Source organism: Lynx rufus, unplaced genomic scaffold (genome assembly GCF_022079265.1).
Source record: "Lynx rufus isolate CCGP_SWC_20201006 ecotype Redwood Valley unplaced genomic scaffold, mLynRuf1.p SCAF_2, whole genome shotgun sequence".
Classification (NCBI taxonomy): domain Eukaryota; kingdom Metazoa; phylum Chordata; class Mammalia; order Carnivora; family Felidae; genus Lynx; species Lynx rufus.
In genome coordinates this window covers 11,710,148-11,731,832 of record NW_025814834.1, presented here as the reverse complement: position 1 = coordinate 11,731,832, position 21,685 = coordinate 11,710,148, and the positions used below count along the sequence as shown (strand labels likewise).

Here is a 21,685-nt window from a genome sequence, read left to right as displayed (position 1 = left end):
TGCTTGCAATAATCACTTTTGACCAAAATGTCAAAATCTGGGCATGCCAAGGGGAGTGGATTGTTATGTCAACCTCATACGTCAAGGGGGCCATGGTGGAAAAAGACTGAGAACCCCTGGTGCATAATCTGATGTCCTTCTAGGCCAACGATGCGGTGGCAGTGTTGAGACATAATCCTTCTGAGATGTATCTTAACGGGCAAAGGGGGAAGAAAATACTGATATAATCATTGCTGGGTAGGAGTATAAAGTAATTGCTCAATTTCTCAAACCAAATTTATTTTTTTTGTTTTAATAAGAAAAAATATGTAGCTATACCTGGACATCCAGGGCTACCTGGTTCTCCCTCGGGACCAGGTGGGCCAAACTGACTAGCAGGGTCCCCTTTGTTTCCTGTAAGTGATAAAATGCACATAATATTACTTATGAGAATTTAATTTTGTTTCATACAAGTGACTTAATAATGGTCATATTTATCTTTAGAGTTTATCTTCAAATGTTCCAGAGGAATTTTTGGAAAAATAGGGGTTTTTCCTATATAAGAACAATTGGAAACACAGTTGCAAGATGTGATTTACACACACACGTGCGCACACACACACACAACTTTTATAGTTCATAACAATCATAAGAAACTATAGATATTAATGTTTGAATTTTTAAATTCCCTAAAATAGTTTCAAATTTAGGTATCTAAGAAATTACTTGGCATTGAGTGACTATATTTTTATATTGTGCTTTAGAAACAAAAAGCAGAAACTGCCCTTGTTTTTACTGATGCAATCACATGTCAAGCTCATAAGGAAGCTCAACTCGACGTCCTTGTAAAAACAAAATTACAGGGGTGCCTGGGAGGCTCAGCTGGTTAAGCACCTGACTCTTGGTTTCGGCTCAGGTCATGATCTCATGGCTCGTGGGTTTGAGACCCACATCAGGCTCTGCGCTGACAGCATGGAGCTAGCTTAGGATTCTCTCTCTTCCTCTCCCCCTGCCCCTCCCCCACTCATGTTCTACCTTTCTCTGTCTCTCTCTCTAAAAGTAAACTTAAAAAAAAAATTACAAAGGCACATTTTATTGATAACTTCACAAGAGACCACACATTCAAAGGCCACTCTAGGCAATGGCTCCCACTGTACCATGGAGCTGTCCCACATCACTGCTGAATCCTTCCCAATACAGGACTTACAGCTGGGAGCTGGTTATAAATGGGGACTCAAAATAGTTGGAATCGGGAGGGCAAGACAATAGATGCAGTTATAAGAGAGAATAAGAGAGTTAATCAGGCATGATTTATAGTTCCCACTCACACCCCTTTCTAAGGGGTACCAACCACATCTTCTGGAAATTTCTCTTCCATCTGGCCTTACTTCTAATTGTGGCTGATCGCTTGAGGGGTAGGAATCTGGTCTACCCCAGGTCAGTCAGCCTTTCCTTGAGAAGCTGGAGTACAAACTGAGAATTTGAGGTCCTTGGTTACTGAGGCAGCAACCAAAAGGATTATCATGATGTAGTTATCATGATGCTTTGATGTACAGAGTGAGTGTTTGCAATCCAAACATATCCAGAAAGGCCCAAGTATCTTGAATAGAGAATGATGAAACCACCTGGCAGATAAGTAAGAACCATCCGAGGGGTGCATGGGTGACTCAGTCGGGTAAGCGTCTGACTCTTGATTTCAGCTCAGGTCATGATCTCATGGTTCGTGAGACTGAGCCCTTCATCAGGCTCTGTGCTGACAGTGCAGAGCCTGCTTGAGATTCTTTCTCTCTTTCTCTCTGCCTCTCCTCTACTTGCGCTCTCTGTCTCAAAAATAAATAAACATTTATAAAAAAAGAAAGATAGAAAAAGAAACAGCCCATAAAGAAAAGCGCAAAAGTCTCAAAAGAGAAACCATGGGTTGCCTAAAGTATGGGTTTCATTCATTACCCTTATATGGGCTTCATGAGAGACCTTTGACTCCAGGTACCATGCATGCATTTCGGTTCCTTGCAAACATGGCCAAAAGCAGGTATGAAGAAAATAACAAGTAGGTTTGTATTTTGAGAGAGGTGAGGGGACTATAATAAATGCATAGGTAAGCAGAAGAAGAGTGAGTTTTAAACCATGAAGCTATAAAGTGTCAACTCAAATATGAAAACTTCTCTACTTGTAACTATTTCTGAAGAAGATATCTACGTTATTCCTTCTGGATAAATAAGTGTGCACACTTCTTTTTTTCCTATAGCAATTATCCTATTATTTACGGAGTCTCTCAACATGCACAACATGTCTCATGGGTGGTAAGGGAGGTTTTTTAGTGGTTCATTATGCTTTAATATTTTACTTTACTTTTTTAAAGATTATCTTTTTCAGTAATCTCTCAACACCCAACATGGGGCTTGAACTCACAACCCCGAGATCAAGAGTCACATGCTCTTCCGACTGAGCCAGCCAGGTGGGCCTACTCTTTTATATTTTAAAGTTATTCATTTTAATCTGTGATAAAGTAACATATAACTGCTTACCAAACGTGTGAATTCACAGATAGTGAAGTTAAGGTTAAGGTTAAGAAGGTAAATCATAATTAAGAGTCAAAGAAAAATATTAACCCAATGGTATGCAAGGATAGTTACAATGTTAAAGATTTTACGCAAACATCGCAATTTAAGATACCCTGATTTTTGTTTGCTTGTGTGTCTGAATAAAGGGTTAATGAAATCTTTCTTTCTCTAAGAACATTAAAAGAAAATTTTTTTTATGTGTACTTATTTTGGAGAGAAAGAGAGAGAGAACAAGCAGGGGAGGGGCAGAGAGAGATGGAAACACAGAATCTGAAGCAGGCCCCAGGCGCTGAGCTGTCAGCATTTGCAGGGCTTGAACTCAACAACCATGAGATCATGACCTGAGCTGAAATTGGACACTTAACCGACTGAGCCACCCAGGCACCCCTCTCTAAGAACATTTTTAACCACAGCTAACTTTGTTTCTGTTTCCCTGGAAATCTGATTAAGGTAGAAAGTCAGTTGTGTTATGAGACAACATGGTTATGGTACAAGTTAAACCAAGGCTTATGGGGCCAAATCTAACCTGTGGCTTGTTGTAAATGCATTTTTACTGGAACACAGCCACACCTTTTGTTTGCGTATTGTCTGGCTGTTTTCATGCTATAGGTGTTCTCATGCACAGCTGAGTAGTTTTAACAGGGAACATATCGCTGAAAATATCTGTGGTCTGACCCCTTGAAAAAGCACACTTGCTGACCCCTGGCTTACGGTAAACATGACCCAACTATGAGTTATATGTCGCCCAGAAATTCTTAAGTGAAATATTAACACCTGGTAGGAAGTCATGGCCTTGGCCTTCTCTGTGCACTGTGACTCTTGTCTCAGTACCCTAAAAGTCATATCTATGGAGTCCTTAGAAGAGGTATTGGGTCTTATGGTACAGAAGGCTTATAAGCCAAGGTGGACCCTGCCCACCAACGTGGATCTGGTGTTCATGCACCTGGGCTGTCATTTACGAAGCTGCAATCACTACAAAGACCACTGAAGGACCCCCACTGAGGAGAAAGACCTGTGTGCTCTACAGGCATACTGTTCTCTCTCCGGTACCCTTGGATCCGAATGACAAGTGTGGATGATTTGTGTTTCGAGTGCTTGACTATCTAGCAGTCTAAAAAGAACCGCTGGGTTAGTGTCTAAAATTTATAAAGAACTTATATAACCCCAAACTCCCCAAAATAAAAATCCAATTAAAAAATGGGCAGAAGACATGAATAGACCTTGTTCCAAAGAAGACCTCCAGAGGGCCAACAGATACATGAAAAAATGCTCAACATCACTTATCACCAGGGAAATGAAATTCAAAACTTCAATGAGCTATCACCTCACTCCTGTCAGAATGGCTACAATTAACAACACAAGAAACAACAGGTGTTGGAGAGTATGCAGAGAAACGGGAAGTCTCTTGCACTGTTGGTGGGAAGGCAAACTGTTGCAGCCACTGTGGAAAACAGTATGGAGGTTCCTCGAAAAGTTAAAAATTGAACTACCCTACGACTCAGTAATCTTACTACTAGGTATTTACCCAAAGAATACAAAAATACCAATTCGAAAGGATACATGCACCCCAATATTTATAGCAGAATTATCCACAATAACCAAATTATGGAAACAGTCCAAGCATTCATCATTTGATGTATGGATAAAGAAGATGTGGGGGGCGCCTGGGTGGCGCAGTCGGTTAAGCGTCCGACTTCAGCCAGGTCACGATCTCACGGTCCGTGAGTTCGAGCCCCGCGTCGGGCTCTGGGCTGATGGCTCAGAGCCTGGAGCCTGTTTCCGATTCTGTGTCCCCCTCTCTCTCTGCCCCTCCCCCGTTCATGCTCTGTCTCTCTCTGTCCCAAAAATAAATAAACGTTGGAAAAAAAAAGAAGATGTGGGGTGTGTGTGTTGTGTATGTACATATAAATATACATATACTTATATTTATATTTATGAAATGGTATATTAATTGCCATCTGCAACGATATGGATGGAGCTCGAGAACATTGTGCTAAGCGAAATAAGTCAGAGAAAGATAAATACCATACGATTTCATGCATATGTGGAATTTAAGAAACAAAACAAATGAGCAAAAGGGCAAAAAGAGCTGGAATTTAAATAAAAATTTAAAAAAATAATCAAAAGAAGCCCTTGGATGTTGCAGTTTGTTTGATGGATTTAACTTTTCATTTGTGCCAAATGTGCGTGCCCATGGTGTTACGAACACCCAGGACCATAAGCCTGGTGGACGGCTGCTGTATTTCCGAAGCATACCTTTAGGGCCTCTCAGTCCATCGCTTCCTGAAATTCCAGGGGACCCTGGAGAACCTGGTTCACCCTGAGAGTTTAAAACAAAAGACCTTGTTTGGTTTCACATACAAATGGCATATTCACAACATGATCCCGTTATAATCTTCCATAACCATTGTCCATATATTTGCAGTGGTAAAGAAAATTGGAAATGCATTACAGGCAATGCTACTCCATGTGCCTAGCTTTTAAAAGTTGCTAAAAGCCCAGAATTGGAGGTACTAACGGGTAGCGTCCAATTCTCTATTCCTGACTGCATAACAGTAATTGCATCACATGACTTGAATTTTAAGTTTTGAATGAGCAAACTGATACCAAATAAAACATTGTCAGAAGACATTTTTTTTTCTTTTACCAAAAACTTTTAAAAAATCTACTTGATGCCAAATGATGGGTAGCAAATTATATACATCTTCTGGAAATTATGATGTAGGCTCCTACATGTTAGGTACTTCCTGGCTTCCCAAGGGAGTATTTCACTCATGGTTATGAAGACCAAATGTATTTACAGAAAAATCTGTGATATCTGCAACTCGATAGGAAGACTTAGAAACCAGAATTTGGGTTATATTTCAGATGATTCTTGACTCCGATAAACCATTAGTCATGAGATAAATTTCGGTAGAGCTGTTTAAACTAGGCTGGGGGTACAGTACGTGGAGTAAGTGACCGGGTCATCTGTTACGAGAAACAGGCATGAACACTGGCCAAAAACTATAATTACCTCATAGCCTGCCAGAAGGCTCCATCCTTCCTTTGGCATATCCCTTCTATTCTCAAACCCGGTAAAACGACAATGATATATACTGGCAAATCATGACTCCTTATCGGCATCCCGAGAGCAAAAGGGTTTTATTATTTCTTTCCTCCCCAACAGCAGCCACTTACCTGGTCACCTGGAAATCCTGGAAAACCAATAATGCCTCTCAGCCCGGGTGAGCCTGGAGGGCCTGGGGCTCCAGGGAGCCCCGGGTGCCCGGTTCTACCAGGCTCCCCTCTGTGAAATCCAGGTGGTCCGTATCTTCCCGGCTCTCCTCTCCTCCCCTGCATCCCCGGATTGCCTTTATCACCTGATGGGGTTGGAAGTGTTAACAAACCTCTTTGAGGAAATCCTGGGCTGGGCAATAGTTAGGCTTGAGGGTGTGGGTGCTACATTTAGGAGATGAAGCCAAGGGTTTTGGAAATCCGAATTCCTGCCCTCAGCCACACTGTGATGGTTTTTGGCTTCAGTGGAAGAAGCGTCCGCGAAGAGAGCTGGGGACACCCGAGGTAGGAATGGGCATGCAGGGTCGTTCGCTTTCACACCCTCATTTTACAAATGAGGAAGAACCTCGGACCAGTTAAAAGACATTCGCCCCCTAACAACTAGCTCAGGAGAGAGCCAAGACAAGAGCCAGGCTTCGTGCAGACTAAATCTGAACTTGGGAAAGAGAACACAACTGTGGTGGTCAAAATCCTTGCCACACAGTGTTTCTGAGGGGCAGCAGCACAGCCATCGGGGTGACTGTTAGAAAGGCAGAGTTGGGCTGCCCCAGATCCGCTGACTGAGGATCTGCGTTTTCACAAGAGCCCCCGGGGTTCATCTGCACACTGAAGACCGAGAAGAACGGTCAAAATGACCTAGACAATCAATTTTAATAATTAAAATTATTCGGGGCGCCCAGTGGCTCAGGTGGTTAAGCATCCAACCCTTGAATTCGACTTGGGTCACGATCTCATGGTTGGTGAGTTTGAGCCCCACATCAGGCTCTGCACTGACAGCACGGAGCCTGCTTGGGATTTGCTCTCTCCCTCTCTCTCTGCCTCTCCCCTACTATATAAATAAATAAACTTTAAAAAAAATTATTCATTTTAATACCAGTCACCAAAAACAGGGGTACTTTAAACCTGGAACTGGAACTATAGGCATAATCTTAGGATTGGTCTTAGTTTGGAATGTTCAAACCTATACATACCTATGAATTTGAAGTGCTGGCACGGAAAAGCAAAAGAAAAATACAGCACGAGGTTAATCTGGGTATAGTTATATCTTGGAAAGATGACCTTTCCTAATCTCAGCATTATTAGGAAAGCTGTCTGATACGCATGCTTGTTTGAACGATCCAAAAAGAAGTCTACTCATTTGATTCAGTCTTAAAAAAATCTAAGTGCTTACCTTCTGCTCCTGGGAATCCACTATCTCCAGGAGGTCCAGGTTCCCCGGTTTTCCCCTTTAGGGAAATTACAGCCATCTCTCCTTCATCTCCTGGGGGTCCCCTTGCTCCTTGAGATATTAATGATGCAAGAGAAGACAAACAGAAGGACCACACATGTGATTCTTCTGTTACAGCATTTTACGTCCGGTTTGCAAATCCACATTTCAGTTACTAAACCGCACTTATGTTTACAGCTTGCACGATGTCCATACCATCAACTTATTTTTCTAAAGGAAGGGCCGTGCCTTTTACATTTCTCTCCCAACTTGTCCGGCAACAGGGTCTGGTGTACAGGGAGTGATCAGTGAATGTGTGCTAAATAACAACCAAATGGGTCTCGGAGGTTTAAGTGTCAAAAGACAGGCTTGAAAAGTCCCAGATCTAAAATATGTCTGTTTATCCTGTTAAACGTGAATTGCCCATTGCATATTTTTCAGTTCCCCGTCCTCTCCTTCCTGGCCACACTCTATTATTTTCCTTACACTAAAAGAACACTTATTTCAACTTGCTGCTCCACACAGAGAATTCTGAAAGGTAGGAAAAATGTATGATGTTTCCATCTGATTTTTGTAAACACTGTCCAGTTGGAGAAGTGTGTTCAAGTGGGCTCATACCAGCAAGGTGAAAGCCAATTATTAACAATACAAGAATTTTGTAAGCCAGTTGTTAAACTGTTGGCAGCTTTAAAAAAAAAAAAAAAAAAAAAAGCCATGGTGGGAATATTTACACCATGGGAGCAAACACAAATCAGGGCATTTAAAAAATTTACTTATTTATTTAAATTCCAGTTAGTTAAAACACAGTGTAATATTACTTTCTTAATTTTTGTTTTTTATTTTGGAGACCATAGTAGCATAGCAAATATCACTCAGGCTACGCTAGCAAAGAGTGACTGTGATTCCTTGATTCTATGTAATAAATTTACAGGCTAGTAAAACAAAAACATAATAGTAGAATCAATCAACTAAGAAGTAAAAGTAATTAGAAGGTGGCATCTGGGTGGTTTAGTCGGTTAAGCGTCTGAGTCTTGATTTTGGCTCAGGTCATGATCTCACCGCTTGTGGGATCGAGCCCCTCGTCAGGCTCCATACTGATAGTGCAGAGCCTCCTTGAAATGTTCTCTCTCCCTCTCTTTTTCTCTCTGCCCCTCCCCTTCTTGTTCTCTCTCTCTCTCTCTGTCTGTCTCTCTCAAAATAAATAAATAAACTTAAAAACAAAAAAAGAAGTAAAAGCTATTTGAATTTTATAGGAGGCTATTTACCCCAAAAGCTTTAAGGACAAAAAACTTGTTTCTAGAAATTGTCAAGCATTCATTCTCAACCCTGGAAATGAAACGTTACCTTCACTCACTGCAGCCTCATGGCTAATTGGTAAAAGTAAATATTTAACAGGGACGGACACAGAACATTTAAACCAGTGGTCTTGCAATTTTTATTTTTTAATAGCAATGACAACTCCTTCTTTAAATGAAGCTTGGGGGAGGCATAACTCACGGCTCAGGTGAAAATGGACTTCTTACAGTTCAGAGGTCTGCAAATTACAACTGGAGAGCCAAATCTCACTTGCAGCCTGTTTATGTATAATCTGTGAGCTATGAATGATTTTTACGCTTCTAAACTGTTAGGGGGAAAACTCAAAACGAGAATAATATTTTATGACATGTGACAATTAAATGAAGTTCAAATTCAGTGTCCATGAACAAAATTTGATTGGAACATTGCTATGTTAGCATGTTTCACTGCTGTCTCTGGCTGCTTTCATGCTGCCAAAGCTGACCTGAATGGTTTCAACAGAGACCATACAGCCTGCAATGCCTAAAATCTTTACTATCTGGCTCTTTATTAAAAAAAAAAAAAAAAAATTATGTTTTCGTTCAAAAGAAAGAAAGAAAGAAAGAAAGAAAGAGGGGTGCCTGGGTGGCTCAGTCGGTTGAGCATCCGACTTCGGCTCAGGTCATGATCTTGTGGTTCATGAGTTTGAGCCCCGCGTCGGGCTCTGCGCTGACAGCTCAGAGCCTGGAGCCTTCTTCAGATTCTGTGTCCCCTCTCTCTCCGCCCCACCCCTGCTTGTCTCTGTCTCTCTCTCTTTCAAAAATGAATAAACATAAAAAAATTTAAAAAAAATAATAAAGAAAGAGAAAGAAAGAAAAAAGAAACAGGAAAGAAAGAAAGAAAGAAAGAAAGAAAGAGAAAGAAAGAAAAGAAAGGAAGGAAGGAAGAGAAAGAAAGAAAAAGAAAGAAAGAAAGAAAAGAAGAGAAAAGAAAAGAAAAGAAAAGAAAAGAAAAGAAAAGAAAAGAAAAGAAAAGAAAAAGAAGAAAGGAAGGAAGGAAGGAAGGAAGAAAAATTGAAACGGGTTGGGGGCCAGGGGCCCTACCTGTACTCCCTTCCCAATAGGTGAGAAGGTTCTCTCAAACTCAATAGCTATAAATCAAAGCATCTGTTATTCTTTTTTTCCTATTAATGGAGCAATCCATTTATCAGCTATATGCGACGTGATAGAGAGGTAAGGAAAATGAAGTAGTTTAAAATTCTAAAACAAACACCTGCAATCTAAAAGGAAGAGGAATCCAAGCTTCAGGATAGTCCCGTTTCTTTTTCCTTTTTTTTAAATTGCTTTAAATGTTTACTTATTTTGAGAGATAAAACGAGAGAGAGAGCACACGTGTGGTGGGGGGTGGGGTGGCGAGAGAGAGGGACAGACAGAATGCCAAGCAGGTTCCTTGTGGTCAGCATAGAGCCCGACTCAAGGCTCCAACTCATGAATTGAAATCAAGAGTCAGACACTCAACCAACTGGGCCACCCAGGCATCCCAAGTCCCATTTATTTTTCAAAGACCGTATTTACCCATTCTGATCAAACACCAGACACAAGACATGTTGCATCATCATCGTGCTGTTAACCGCATTTACCTTTGGCGCCTTTCACCCCCTTGTCTCCGGGGAAACCAGGCCGACCCCTCTCTCCTGGTTCCCCTTTACGGCCAGGGTGCCCCTCCAGGCCAGGCTTTCCTCTCTCCCCTGGGAAACCTGGGAAGCCAGGCAGCCCCTGGGATCCTGATGAAATGAGAACATGAAGTTTTAGAAAAGCCATTTTAAAAGCTACTTTGCTTCCTAGACGCGTGGGGCTTGCTGTCAGCGTGGAGGTGTGCCCGCCCGCGTACCTCAGCTTGTCCTGAAGGTAAACCACCGCCGTCAGCCTCACGGCGTGTGATGGCCGTGCTCGCCTACTCAGCTCTCCGCCCCACAGAGCTGAAGTGAAGCCTTTATGTCTTCTGAGCCCTGACCCCACAATGCTTTAAGGGGACCAGGAGCGAGGGACACGGGGCTGGAGGGTGGGGGCTCATCCAAAACAGAAGTACCTTGGCTCTGACCCTACACCTTATCGGCTCTACCCTGTCGAGCAGAAGTGTTTACGGGTTCTGTGGACCTAACACCCCCACCCACCTTCTCCCATCTACCTACCTCTTTACTTAGCAATGGACTTGAGGTTTATAAAAAGGGAGAAATAACGGAAAAGCACTACCCACCCTTTGGGCCTGGAAGACCAGGCAGTCCATCATTGCCTATGGGGCCTGGGAGCCCTGGGGGTCCGGGGGGTCCATCTACCCCTGGCCGTCCTGGGACTCCAGGGAGACCCTTCATTCCAGCCGGACCAGGAGGCCCCACATCCCCTCGCTGTCCTTTCCAACCTGGGGCGCCTGAGACAAACCACAATGACAATAACATATGAAGACTGAAGACTGGCTTCACACACGGGGCAGGAAAGAAAAGAATTCATGATAACTTAAATTGTGTCTCTGTGCCTATGAAACACTGGTTATCGGCTCAAATCACAATGGCAAGCCTCCATCAGCCTAAGAACCTATTTCCCTGGCTGCTAGAAAAAGAAAGGCAGGTGACTTGAAAAACTACCTTCCAGTAGAGAGACACGAGTACTATGAAGGGCATTTGAAAAATGGAAAATGGATAAGGATGAAGAATGAAATTATTATTATTAGCATTTACTCTTGAGACGAATAGAAGAAAACTTTCCAGGTGTTTCCTGAAGCTATGGCCGAGTGAACTTTGGTCGTGTTCACCACAGGGGATTATAGAAGTCACAGCAATGTCATCTAGGAGTATGGGTGCCAAGAAGAAAGCAGCGGTGGCAGGGATGGCCCCAACCTCGCTTTGATGCACTGAGAGGGCGGATCCCTACATCTGGATGAATCCAACAGGATTTGCACAACAGGTGACAAAGCACATGGTAAGTGGAGATCACACTGGAAATAGCCCTCCAGCACCTTGTGTTGAAAGATGCCTCTTCCTGGGTCTCCCCAGCCCCTACAACAGAGCTGGCTGTTCTGCAGGCTGCTAGAAAGCACCAGTTCCCCAGGCACAGCGCTCCTCTCGGATGCTGCACCCCACTGCATGTGTAACACCCATCTAACCCCGCTTCTGTTGCCCCCATGACACTAGGGGGACAAGGGGAAATGACACGAGCCACCAGGAAGCTCGTGCTACTTGCCGTTCTGTGAATAGTACAGTCCTTGGTCTCTGCCCCAAGAGTCTTGGTTCTGTCCTTTGGTAAAAAAGCAGCAGGCGATCCTATTCCTTGGTGAGAAGAGTCAAGCTGCAGACCCTACAGAGGTCTTGACATGTGCCGACACTTACCTGGACTGCCCGGAGCCCCGGGGAGTCCGGGTTGCCCTGGTGTTCCTGGGGCGCCTCTTTCACAGGAATGGCCAGGTGGACCTGGGATCCCTGGAAACCCAGCACTTCCCTCTCTGCCTCTGGGGCCTTTGAGACCTGGGAATCCGGGCAAACCAGCCGGCCCTGAAATGATACAACGCACTCCTGACCCTCCGGGCACGAAACTGTATAGAGTCAGCCTGCAACAAAAGGTTCACGCATATTGATCCCAGAAATAAAGGTTTTGATCCTGGCTCAGTGCTCACAGGAGTTAAGTCTCGCACAGGATTTTCTTATCATAGATGGTAGCGAGCTCCAAATGAATGGGAAAACCACGCATTACTCAGAGAGTTCCTTGATAACGTTGCATAGACAACAAAAAAGCTGCTTATGCAAATTTAAAAACTACACAGTTCTTCCTGATTCTAATTAACCTCTAACATGGTGGCGGGCTTCACACCAAATCGCCACAATGCTCGCCCACCCAGTTTGCACTGTATGGACGTGCTTTTTGTAAGCTACTTCGTCACTTGAACTCTTAAATTTCTACTGACTGGAGACGCAGTGTCATAATTTTCAGAAAAAAAAAAAAATCCCCCATCATTCCAAGCCCTAACCTAATTTTTTTTTTATTTTTCCCAGTTTTCATCATACTTTTGTTCTTATGTTTATATTTTTAAGGTAGTGATCACAGCACACACTCGATTGTTGAATTATTTCACATTGCATATGAATCTGCAAATTTCTTTTATTTTGTTGTAATCTTTATAAATATAATTTTAATTGCTAAAAGCTGAATAGTATTCCTTTGAGAGACAGAGAGTGTGTGTGCGTGTGTATTGCTTAACTCTATTGTTCCCATCCTCCCATCCTCTAATGTGGATGATATAAGAGTATTTTTTTTAATGTTTATGTATTTATTTTGAGAGAGAGGGAGAGAGAGAGCATGTTCAGGAGCTGGGGAGGGGCAGAGAGAGAGGAAGAGAGAGGGAGAGAGTGTATGTATTACTTAACTCTATTGTTCCCATCCTCTAATGTGGATGATATAAGAGTATTTTTTTTATGTTTATGTATTTATTTTGAGAGAGAGAGAGAGAGCATGGTGCATGAGCTAGGAAGGGGCAGAGAGAGAGGGAGACAGAGGGAAAGAGAGGGAGACAGCATGTTCAGGAGCTGGGGAGGGGCAGAGAGAGAGGGAGAGAGAGGGAGACAGAGGGAAAGAGAGGGAGACGGCATGTTCAGGAGCTGGGGAGGGGCAGAGAGAGAGAGAGGGAGAGAGAGAATCCCAAGCAGGCTCCAGGCCGTCAGCACATCCTGACTCAGGGCCACACGAACCGTGAGATCATGACCTGAGCCAAAGTCAAGAGTCAGATGGTCAACCGACTCAGCCACCCAGGTGCCCCCAAGAGTATTTTCATAATAACCTTCATCTTCTGCTGAACATTTCCCTTAGATACATCTTCACAAGTGAAATAGCAAATTACTAAGTCAAAATTATTTTTACTGACTCAGATAATACATTATCTTGTTACTTTCCAACTAATTGGGGTTTTGCATATGAATATTTTGACTTACAAACTAAAGAACTAGTAAGCTCCCTGGTGACACAGAATGTGGCTTAGTCCCTTGTCCTCCACGTGCCCTGTACTATGATACTACTGTGGACACCTAATAAATGCTGGCCCATCCACTGTCAGAAAAGACCCAGAACAGTGTTTGTAAAACTCCAGTCTGGGGTCCACTCTTGGTCCCCATCACCCAAAAGGCTAAGTAAGTTCAGATGGAATTTCTGGCCCCCATCCAATTTTGATGTAATGAATCAAAATTTCTGAGATTGGGGCCCAGAAGATGATTTTCATGGCCCTGACCCAGGCTTATTTTTAAGCACATTAAATCTAAAGACCTCTGCTGAGGATCCTGAAGAATCCTTGGTGAATTTGGAAATGGATGAAAATCAGTGCCAGGGCCATCCTCCCACCTTCCCCGCCTGCTGCCCCTGCTGGGACGAAAGTCTCTCCACCCTGTCACCTGTTCAAATGACACAGCTTGTGTGCCAGGGCCCAGCCCACCCCCAGCTCCTCCATGGGGCTTCCCTAAATACCATCTCACCCTGTTCCACCTCCCTGAGCTGCCCCTCCTCTTACAGGTGGTCCTTCAACCTGGCTTTGGCAGTGGGCATGTTCCCCGGGCCCTGCTCCTTGGGCGTTTACAGAGCTAACATACTGTCCTGAGTCCGAAGCAGGCAGATGTCCAGTAGCTGCTGAATCAAACTGAACTGACGGAGTCACAGTGAGCTGCCCTGGATTCGAAAGGAACCAGTAAAATGCAAAGGCAACACTAAGGACTCAGGTTACTTGAAATGTGACCAGTGCTCATTTATGAGGGAAGACGCCTGGGGGGACATTTTGCATTCTAGACTTCTAAGGCTAGATAGTCTAAATAGTCTTCAGTGACCTGTTGCAGACCTGAGCCAGCTTTATGGACCACAGGGACAGGACAGCCCTCATACCTGCAAAGCCTGGAGGTCCTGGATCACCTCTGTGTCCTTTTGACCCCGGCACCCCTGCAAGACCTCTCTCTCCCGGGGGACCTGGGTGGCCGTAGGCAGTGTCTCCCATGATTCCTTTCTGCCCATTTGCTCCACGAGAACCGGGAGAGCCTGGGGGCCCGGGAAGGGAGGACCCCTTTGCACCTCCAAAACCTGGATCTCCTACGTCACCACGAAAACCTATCGAAAAATATTGTTTCAATTGTTAAAGGTACAAATATAGAACCAATACAAATGTAAGACTACTACTTTGATAAAAACACATTAAAAAAAAAACACAGGGATACGTAACTAAAATTCAGAGTAACTTAATAGGCAACGTTGCTTTGCCACCTTTCACAGGAAAATACGTTGTGAGTTTGTGTTTTCTAGAAGCCAACAATGTTTCCCTAATCGCTTTCATCCACTGGCAGTCTGTCTGTACTGAGCAGTTTCTACCAAATAACAGACCAACAGTAGTCTATAACTCATGCTTTCAGGTGGAAGGAGCCCTGAGGATTTACAAAATTACCAGAACCTAAAAATTATCAAAACATAGCTAAGAGCTTAGTGTTTCAAGAAAAAACATCCCCCCATGATCTAGGGATCCGTGGGCCATTTGCTTACTAAGGCCATAGAGTTTCGAGGTCTACACACATTCTTAACTGAAAACCACTTACTTACCAGGTGGACCAGGTATTTCTGATATTCCTGGTTTGCCACGCTGACCCTTTGGCCCATCTAAACACCTCAACCCTGGAGCGCCCGGAGGGCCCGGAAGTCCCTTTGGTCCTAAACAAGAACAACCAAACCCAGACTCAGTAAAACACAAATGAAATGAGAACAAACTAAGGTGATTTAAAAAAAAAAAAAACCCAAAGAACCTCTATGCGGTCTTTTTCAGAGCACTTCTACTTTATGGAAGATGTTGCCTCGCCTGGTTTACATAATCATTTTATGAATCACGTGCTGCAAATAAGTGTTTCAAAGAATAATCCTGTTCATGTACTTCATTTTTTTTAAAGAAGTTAATGTTTATTTATTTTTGAGAGAGAGAGAGAGACAGAGACAGAGACAGAGAGAGACTGTGAGCGGGGGAGGGGCAGAGAGAGAGGGAGACACAGAATCTGAAGCAGGTTCCAGGCTCTGAGCTGTCAGCACAGAGCCCGACGTGGGGCTCAAACTCACGAACCGTGAGATCATGACCTGAGCTGAAGCCGGACAGTTAACTGACTGAGACATCCAGGTGCCCCTTGTTAGTATACTTTAAGTCATACATAAAGGATTCTTCCTGAAAGCCTTTGAGACATACACCAGCACTCAGATGAACCTTTTGGTTCCTCTGCTCTGTGTCAACACAAATATTAGAGCATAGCCCCTTCTGTAGAAAGAAAGATATGTGGCCTGCTGGGTGAAGGCCAAAATCTACTTCCCTGCACCTTACTGAATTTGCCCTCAAATGAAGTATAGGCAAAAAGCACCTGCAAAAGGAATTGAGATTTAAAAAAAATTTTTTTTAATTAAAGATAAAAACCATTCTGACATTTCCTACTGTAAGTGATTTCAGCTAAAATAACTTTAAAGGAGGTGCATCTGCCAACTTCAACTTTGAGTGTTCATGTCCCTTGAGATTTGGAAAACAGAAGAGAGTAAAATGTAATCAGTAAGCAAATTATCATTATTCACTCTTGGGGCATAGGAAATACAGTTTTTAAATTCTCAAAGAGCAGACATTTTTACTGATTTGTGATCAAATCAAGGTAAATTTTGTTACACAGAGATCTAAAAAAAATTAAAAACCCACCTAGAGGGTGCCCAAACCAGTAGACTAGAGTCCCAATGGGAATTACCACTCATACTGGCTTCCCATAGTCCCTCAAAACCCAGTAAGAGTTTTAGAAATATCCTCATTAGTTGCCTGATGATGAACTATTGGTTCATCTGTCTTACTAGTTCTTTTACTCTGTGGTGTGTGTAAAACAGTTAACTTCTCATTGATCATACCTGGAGCTCCATCAAAACCTGGAGGTCCTGGCTTCCCAGGGTAGGTTACGTTACAAGAAATTGTATCGCCTGGAATGAAAAAAAAAAAAAAAAAAAGTGGCATTCACACAACTGATAGCCCCATGTAACATGAATCCCAAAGACAACTCAATCAAGATATTCTTTTCATGTAGTATATATGGCATCCAAGGGATAAGAGGACCCCAAGTATCGTTAGATCACTTAAACTACCTTTGTTCTGAATTTCTAGAAGCTCGGTCCTGAAATCTGAACTTCAACGGTCAGACAGCTATAAACATAGGGGGAATAGGAAAAATTGCAAGAAGTATCAGTTTTACTAGCCTAGAAGAAAACAATGCATTTATAGGCTCAACGATATCCAATACAATGGAATCAGAAGATTTGGTAAAGCAGGAAATCACAGCAACATCTGACACTGAGTTCAGAAGATCTGACTCCCAGGTTGGCTGTGGGAGTGTGTAGATGACGGGGGGCGGGGGCGCTGAGACATTAATACCAGCTGCCATTCAGGGAGGGGCTACCATGAGTCAGTGGCCTCAAATGTATTGTCTCTTGAATTTTTTTAATGACTCCACAATGTGATCGTTGTCACCCGCCATTTTCATGGTCAAGACAGTAAGACTCCGAAGCTTGTGCCTCTCAGTTTCCTTCCCCTTTAAAATAGAACATTTCTCTTTTCTCATAGAAATAATTATAATGTATTACTTCATATGCTCTCAAATCAAAAATGTACCAAATGAATAAAAATACTGTTATATTTTGATGGGTCCAGAACCATAATCTTAAACCTTATTGAGGGCCAAAATATTGCCTTTCTATGTGGTTGAAGCAAGAACCAAAGATATTATTTCATTCTAAAACTTCGCAGTTAATAACGTAATCCAAGGTATATGCACATATTGCAAAAGAAAAAAATCTAAATTCTTTCTCCAGCCTTTTCAAAAGTTTTCAGCTATAATACTGCAAGTCACTTTATTGTTTAAATTCAAATAACTGTCAAATATATTTGAAATGCCTTCCTTTTTTCTTTCTTTCTAGAATGCCTACAAATGGGTTTTCAAGGACAGTGATGTATTTTTTAAATGAAATACTGGTGTTTTTTATTAAAATACACTGCGTTGTCTCAAAAGACTATAAACAAATAGATATTTTGAATATATATGTAAATTTAATGCAGATTGCATAAGTTGGGATTGAGAAATGAATGAAGACAATTTTGGCATGCTAGACAAATAATGCAACAAAGACATTTTAGTATTTTAAGAATTTGTTGTAAATATTGATTGTGCTGTAATGCTTTTATTTGTCTGGAAATATTCAAGGTTTGAACAGCAGCCTGAAGGAATTTTATTTAGTGGTTCTGCTACAATAGTTTGGCCCCAAAGAGAGGATCGCTTTAGCTTCTACTATTTTCCCCCCGACATTCTGTAACACAAAACCTTCAAAATTACCTTTCTGACCCTTCAAGCCCTCAAGGCCCCTCTCGCCGGGACGGCCTGGAGCTCCTGGTGGCCCTCTTTCTCCTGGTGGCCCGGGAAATCCTAGTCCTGGTTGTCCCTTAGGTCCTGTTCTGCCCGGGGGCCCCGGCGATCCAGGAGACCCTTTTGCACCTGGGGCTGCGTCTTCATGATCCCCCTGGGAACATTTGCATCGTGAGTCAACTACCAATCTTTGCAAGTCCATAAACCCAAAGCAGCCATTGCCATAGTCTATAGAAGCACATGGAAAAACTTCATATTTCCAGTAGACAGTTCCTCAATAGCAAACTATTAAATCACCAATAGATGAGTAACTTAGTTTCTTCTTCATCCTTTACATAAAAATTTACAAACATATAGATGCTATGGCTGGGGGGTCCACCTCAAATACAGAAAGCTGTGTTATGTACTCAATACAGAATTTAGAAATTTTTTGTTAGAACAACTCTCTAATACCAAATATAATGAAATACGGAAATATGTCAATTGAGGGAGGTAAGAAAGAAGGCTTACAAGCTGAATAAATAAATTCTTAGGTCCTTGAAACTGTTTTCCTGCATTCTTATGAGAAGACACAGGATAAACTCAATCACCCTCCACGCCTGCAAGGAGAGGGCTGACCAACACTTCCTTCTCCTGCTTTAAGAATTTGACCTTTGGTTAACCGCCTAGTTCTGTTCCTCTGGAAACTTCCTAAAAATTGGATGTCAAATATATTACAAGGCAACATTGCTTATGGTAACGTCAATCCCTGGTGGCAAAACTTGCATCTGGTCTGGAAAACTATGAAGACCTGTGCAGAGTCCTTGCTGGGGCTCCCTTGAGCGGTGGTTCCCTGTGGGGTCTCCACAGGCCGTGTCCCTGTGGGGCAGGAGGCTCTCAGTCAACGCTGCTGGCGCATGTGCTGTGTGTGGATCTCGTTTCACTCTCTCCCACCGAATGAACAGCTACCAGGGGTCTTGCATACGAGCGACGCACGTCTGATGCTACCCTGCTGGCAAGCTGAGGGCTGTGTCTTCTGTCTTCCCGAGTAGCCTGGTCTCACATGTGGGTGATGACAGTCTTGTGAATCTGGATTGGTTCAACAAATCTAGGAGGACCGCTCTAGACCATTATAGAAACCCCTCACCTAATGCGACCTAGGGTACGTTTTGGTTTTTCACAATTAGATCGGAACCCGAGGACCATTGCCACTCAGTGACGTTGGCTTCTAGATAGTTCCTGAAGCGGGAGAGTAAACAAAACAGGGATTGCCAAATCTAAGGCAGACTTCGTTCATGATTATCATGATACTTGGTATCAGCCGAAAGACGAGAGAGACTTCTGACCATCTACCCTGGTTTGACTTCCAGGCTTCTCTTACTCACATACCATCTGTCTGAAGGAGCGCCTATAAATCAGAAGTTAGTCCTTCTCTATTACGACACTGTTGATGGCAGGCAGCACAGGCTGGTGAAAGCAGCACATGCTTTGGCATAAGACAGAATAAGACAGACTGGGGTTTTCCCTGCGGTGTAGTCTACTCGACAGATAGGTGACCTTGAGTAACACACCCTCGGCCTCCATCTCCTAGGATAAAATGTGAAAACGGATTGCTCTTCGGAAAATTGACGATGTGGGGGCGCCTGGGTGGCTCAATCGGTTAAGTGTCTGACTCTTGGCTTCGGCCCATGATCTCATGGTTTGTGGGATTGAGCCCTGCATCGGGCTCTGCAGCTGGTAGCATGGAGCCTGCTTAGGATTCTCTTTCTCTCCCCCCTCTCTCTCTGTCCCTCCCCAGCTCTCTCTGTCTCTGCCTCTATCAGAATAAATAAACTCAAAAAAAAAAGAAAATTAATGATGTGAATAAAACATAATGTAGGCATCCAAACATGCCTCATGTACCCGTGATACTTTAAGTTCCTAAGCCCAGGATCATGTCTCATTGTCTTTTCTTACGACCTCCGTTACCTCCACATGGTCTCCACCCAAATCATGTTTGAAAAATGCAAAAAATATCATTTGTCGGTGGGGTTTTCCATCAACTAACATGTCAGTTCAGATTTGCACCAGTTCACCCTCTCTTGTTTGCCACTTCCCCTCACGTGCTTCTTCACCTGGGGACAGAACTGAAGGTCATCATCAGGACCTGTGTTCTATGCTCCTCCCTACAGAGTTAACTGAACAGGCCTGCAGCCACTGGGGGCTTTGTAGCTAGATACAAGGGCCCCGGAAATAGATAAACACCATGATAATGATACAAAGACCAAAGACGGGACAGAAAGTCATGCCGTGAGTCAACTGTCACTCAGGATTTCAGACCATCTGCACCTATGCCACACCTTTTGTAACAGTCATCTTTTTCTGGCAGTCAATGGAAGGTGACTCTGATTCACAGCACATGACACTTTACTGAATTAGTTTTAAATTGAGAAGGGGAAAACAGACGCTTTGTGACCATATAAGGAAATGAAACTCTACAGCCAAAGAAGAATTATACATACCGGGGGTCCCGGATCCCCCCTTTCTCCAGGAAGTCCATCCCGGCCATGTTGTCCCTGTTGCCCTGGAAATCCTGGGAGCCCATCAGGACCCCTTTCTCCTTTCTGCCCTGGGAATAAAGGCCAAAAGATATTCAAGCCCTTCTCAGCAGCCGGGTGAAGTAGAAGGAAACACAGGACAAAAGGTAAAAGCAATGACCTTGCCTCCAGGTGGGCCGGTAGAGACTCCCCTGAGTGTCTCCATTGACTAAAGTCACATAAAGACAACCACACAAAAGTCATAGGGAGGAAAGACAACTGCCAAACCCACGGGATCTCTTATTTGGGGAGCGCTCTGCCGAGGAGGTTGTGTAAGGAGGCACCAATCACATGGCCGCTGTGTGTGTGGTGCCCAACATGGTACTCCATCCCCTAGCAGTGGTGAATGGGGAGTAGTCAGTGGCTGCACGCTTGCCCCAGTCTAGGCCAATCTTTCCAGAATTGTTTTGTTTTTCAAACTGGAGCTGAGAAGGTAGAGCTAGCTCTCTTCCTTTTTGTAAGAACTTAGAGCTTCTGCTAGGAAGGGCAGTCTACCCACACAGCCCAGGGAAAGCTAGTCTCGGGGAGAAAGGCAGATGGTGCAGTGCCCTGGACCCAGCTGTCCTGGGAGACTACGTCTAACATTTCAAATTTTGTTTGGCTGAGTCAATAATGTTTTCTAAAACTACTTCAAGCTGGGTTTCTGTCATGACCAAAATAGTCTTGATGAACACAGGATGCCATAACGCACTGAAAAACTGGTAGGCAGGTCAAAGGAGGTCTTGTGTCAAATCCAAGTTCACAGTAATGAAGATTTAAATAGGTGGCTAAAGGAGCATCTATATTTTCAAATCAGAGATAGAGGATTTGATGTTCCACATTCTCACTGCTCTGTGAAGGTCAAGGAATATTATTTTTTATTTTAGAGAGAGACAGAGAGCACGAGAGTGCACAAGTGGGGTAGAGGGGCACCGGGAGACAGAGACAGAGAATCTTAAGCAGGTTCCACGCTCAGTGCGGAGCCTGACACGAGGCTCGATCCCATGATCCTGGGATCGTGACCTGAGCCAAAATCAAGAGTTAGTCACTCAACCAACTGAGCCACCCAGGAGCCCCGGGCCAGGAATATTTTTTTAAGCAATCTGAACAATCCTGTGTCTTGTTATAGAATTGATCTGTGGTCACAGGGAAATGAATACAAGATGAAAGTTCATCTATCATTCATAAAAATGGCAGGGAGCTAAGTGATTGACTAGACTCACCTTTCACTCTTGACACAACCATGTCTCCCTTTTCTCCTTTACTGCCAAGTGGTCCTGCAGCACCGGGTTTTCCCTTGGTGAGAAATAAGAGGAATGAATCAGTTTAATTATGATGGGTCAAAAGTTATTTACCTACATCTAATCTCTCTCTTCTTTCCTTCTAAATCACCTGTTCCAGATTCTGGTGTGGTACCCTT

The 21,685-nt window shown here is 43.4% G+C and overlaps 1 protein-coding gene across 1 annotated transcript in view; it reads right to left on the bottom strand.

The window, feature by feature from the left end:
- Nucleotides 1–21,685, bottom strand: part of COL4A4 (collagen type IV alpha 4 chain) — a 131,262-nt gene that overhangs the window by 35,866 nt on the left and 73,711 nt on the right. Inside the window, exons 23-35 of the mRNA XM_047084175.1 lie at nt 21,489–21,561; nt 20,212–20,318; nt 17,702–17,885; nt 16,230–16,298; nt 14,910–15,017; nt 14,208–14,426; nt 11,681–11,842; nt 10,555–10,725; nt 9,938–10,081; nt 6,988–7,095; nt 5,721–5,902; nt 4,797–4,860; nt 319–393 (exon numbers count right to left, since the gene is read on the bottom strand). Of these exons, the coding sequence (XP_046940131.1) occupies nt 319–393; nt 4,797–4,860; nt 5,721–5,902; nt 6,988–7,095; nt 9,938–10,081; nt 10,555–10,725; nt 11,681–11,842; nt 14,208–14,426; nt 14,910–15,017; nt 16,230–16,298; nt 17,702–17,885; nt 20,212–20,318; nt 21,489–21,561 (1,666 nt within the window). The remainder of the gene's footprint in view (nt 1–318; nt 394–4,796; nt 4,861–5,720; nt 5,903–6,987; nt 7,096–9,937; nt 10,082–10,554; nt 10,726–11,680; nt 11,843–14,207; nt 14,427–14,909; nt 15,018–16,229; nt 16,299–17,701; nt 17,886–20,211; nt 20,319–21,488; nt 21,562–21,685) is intronic.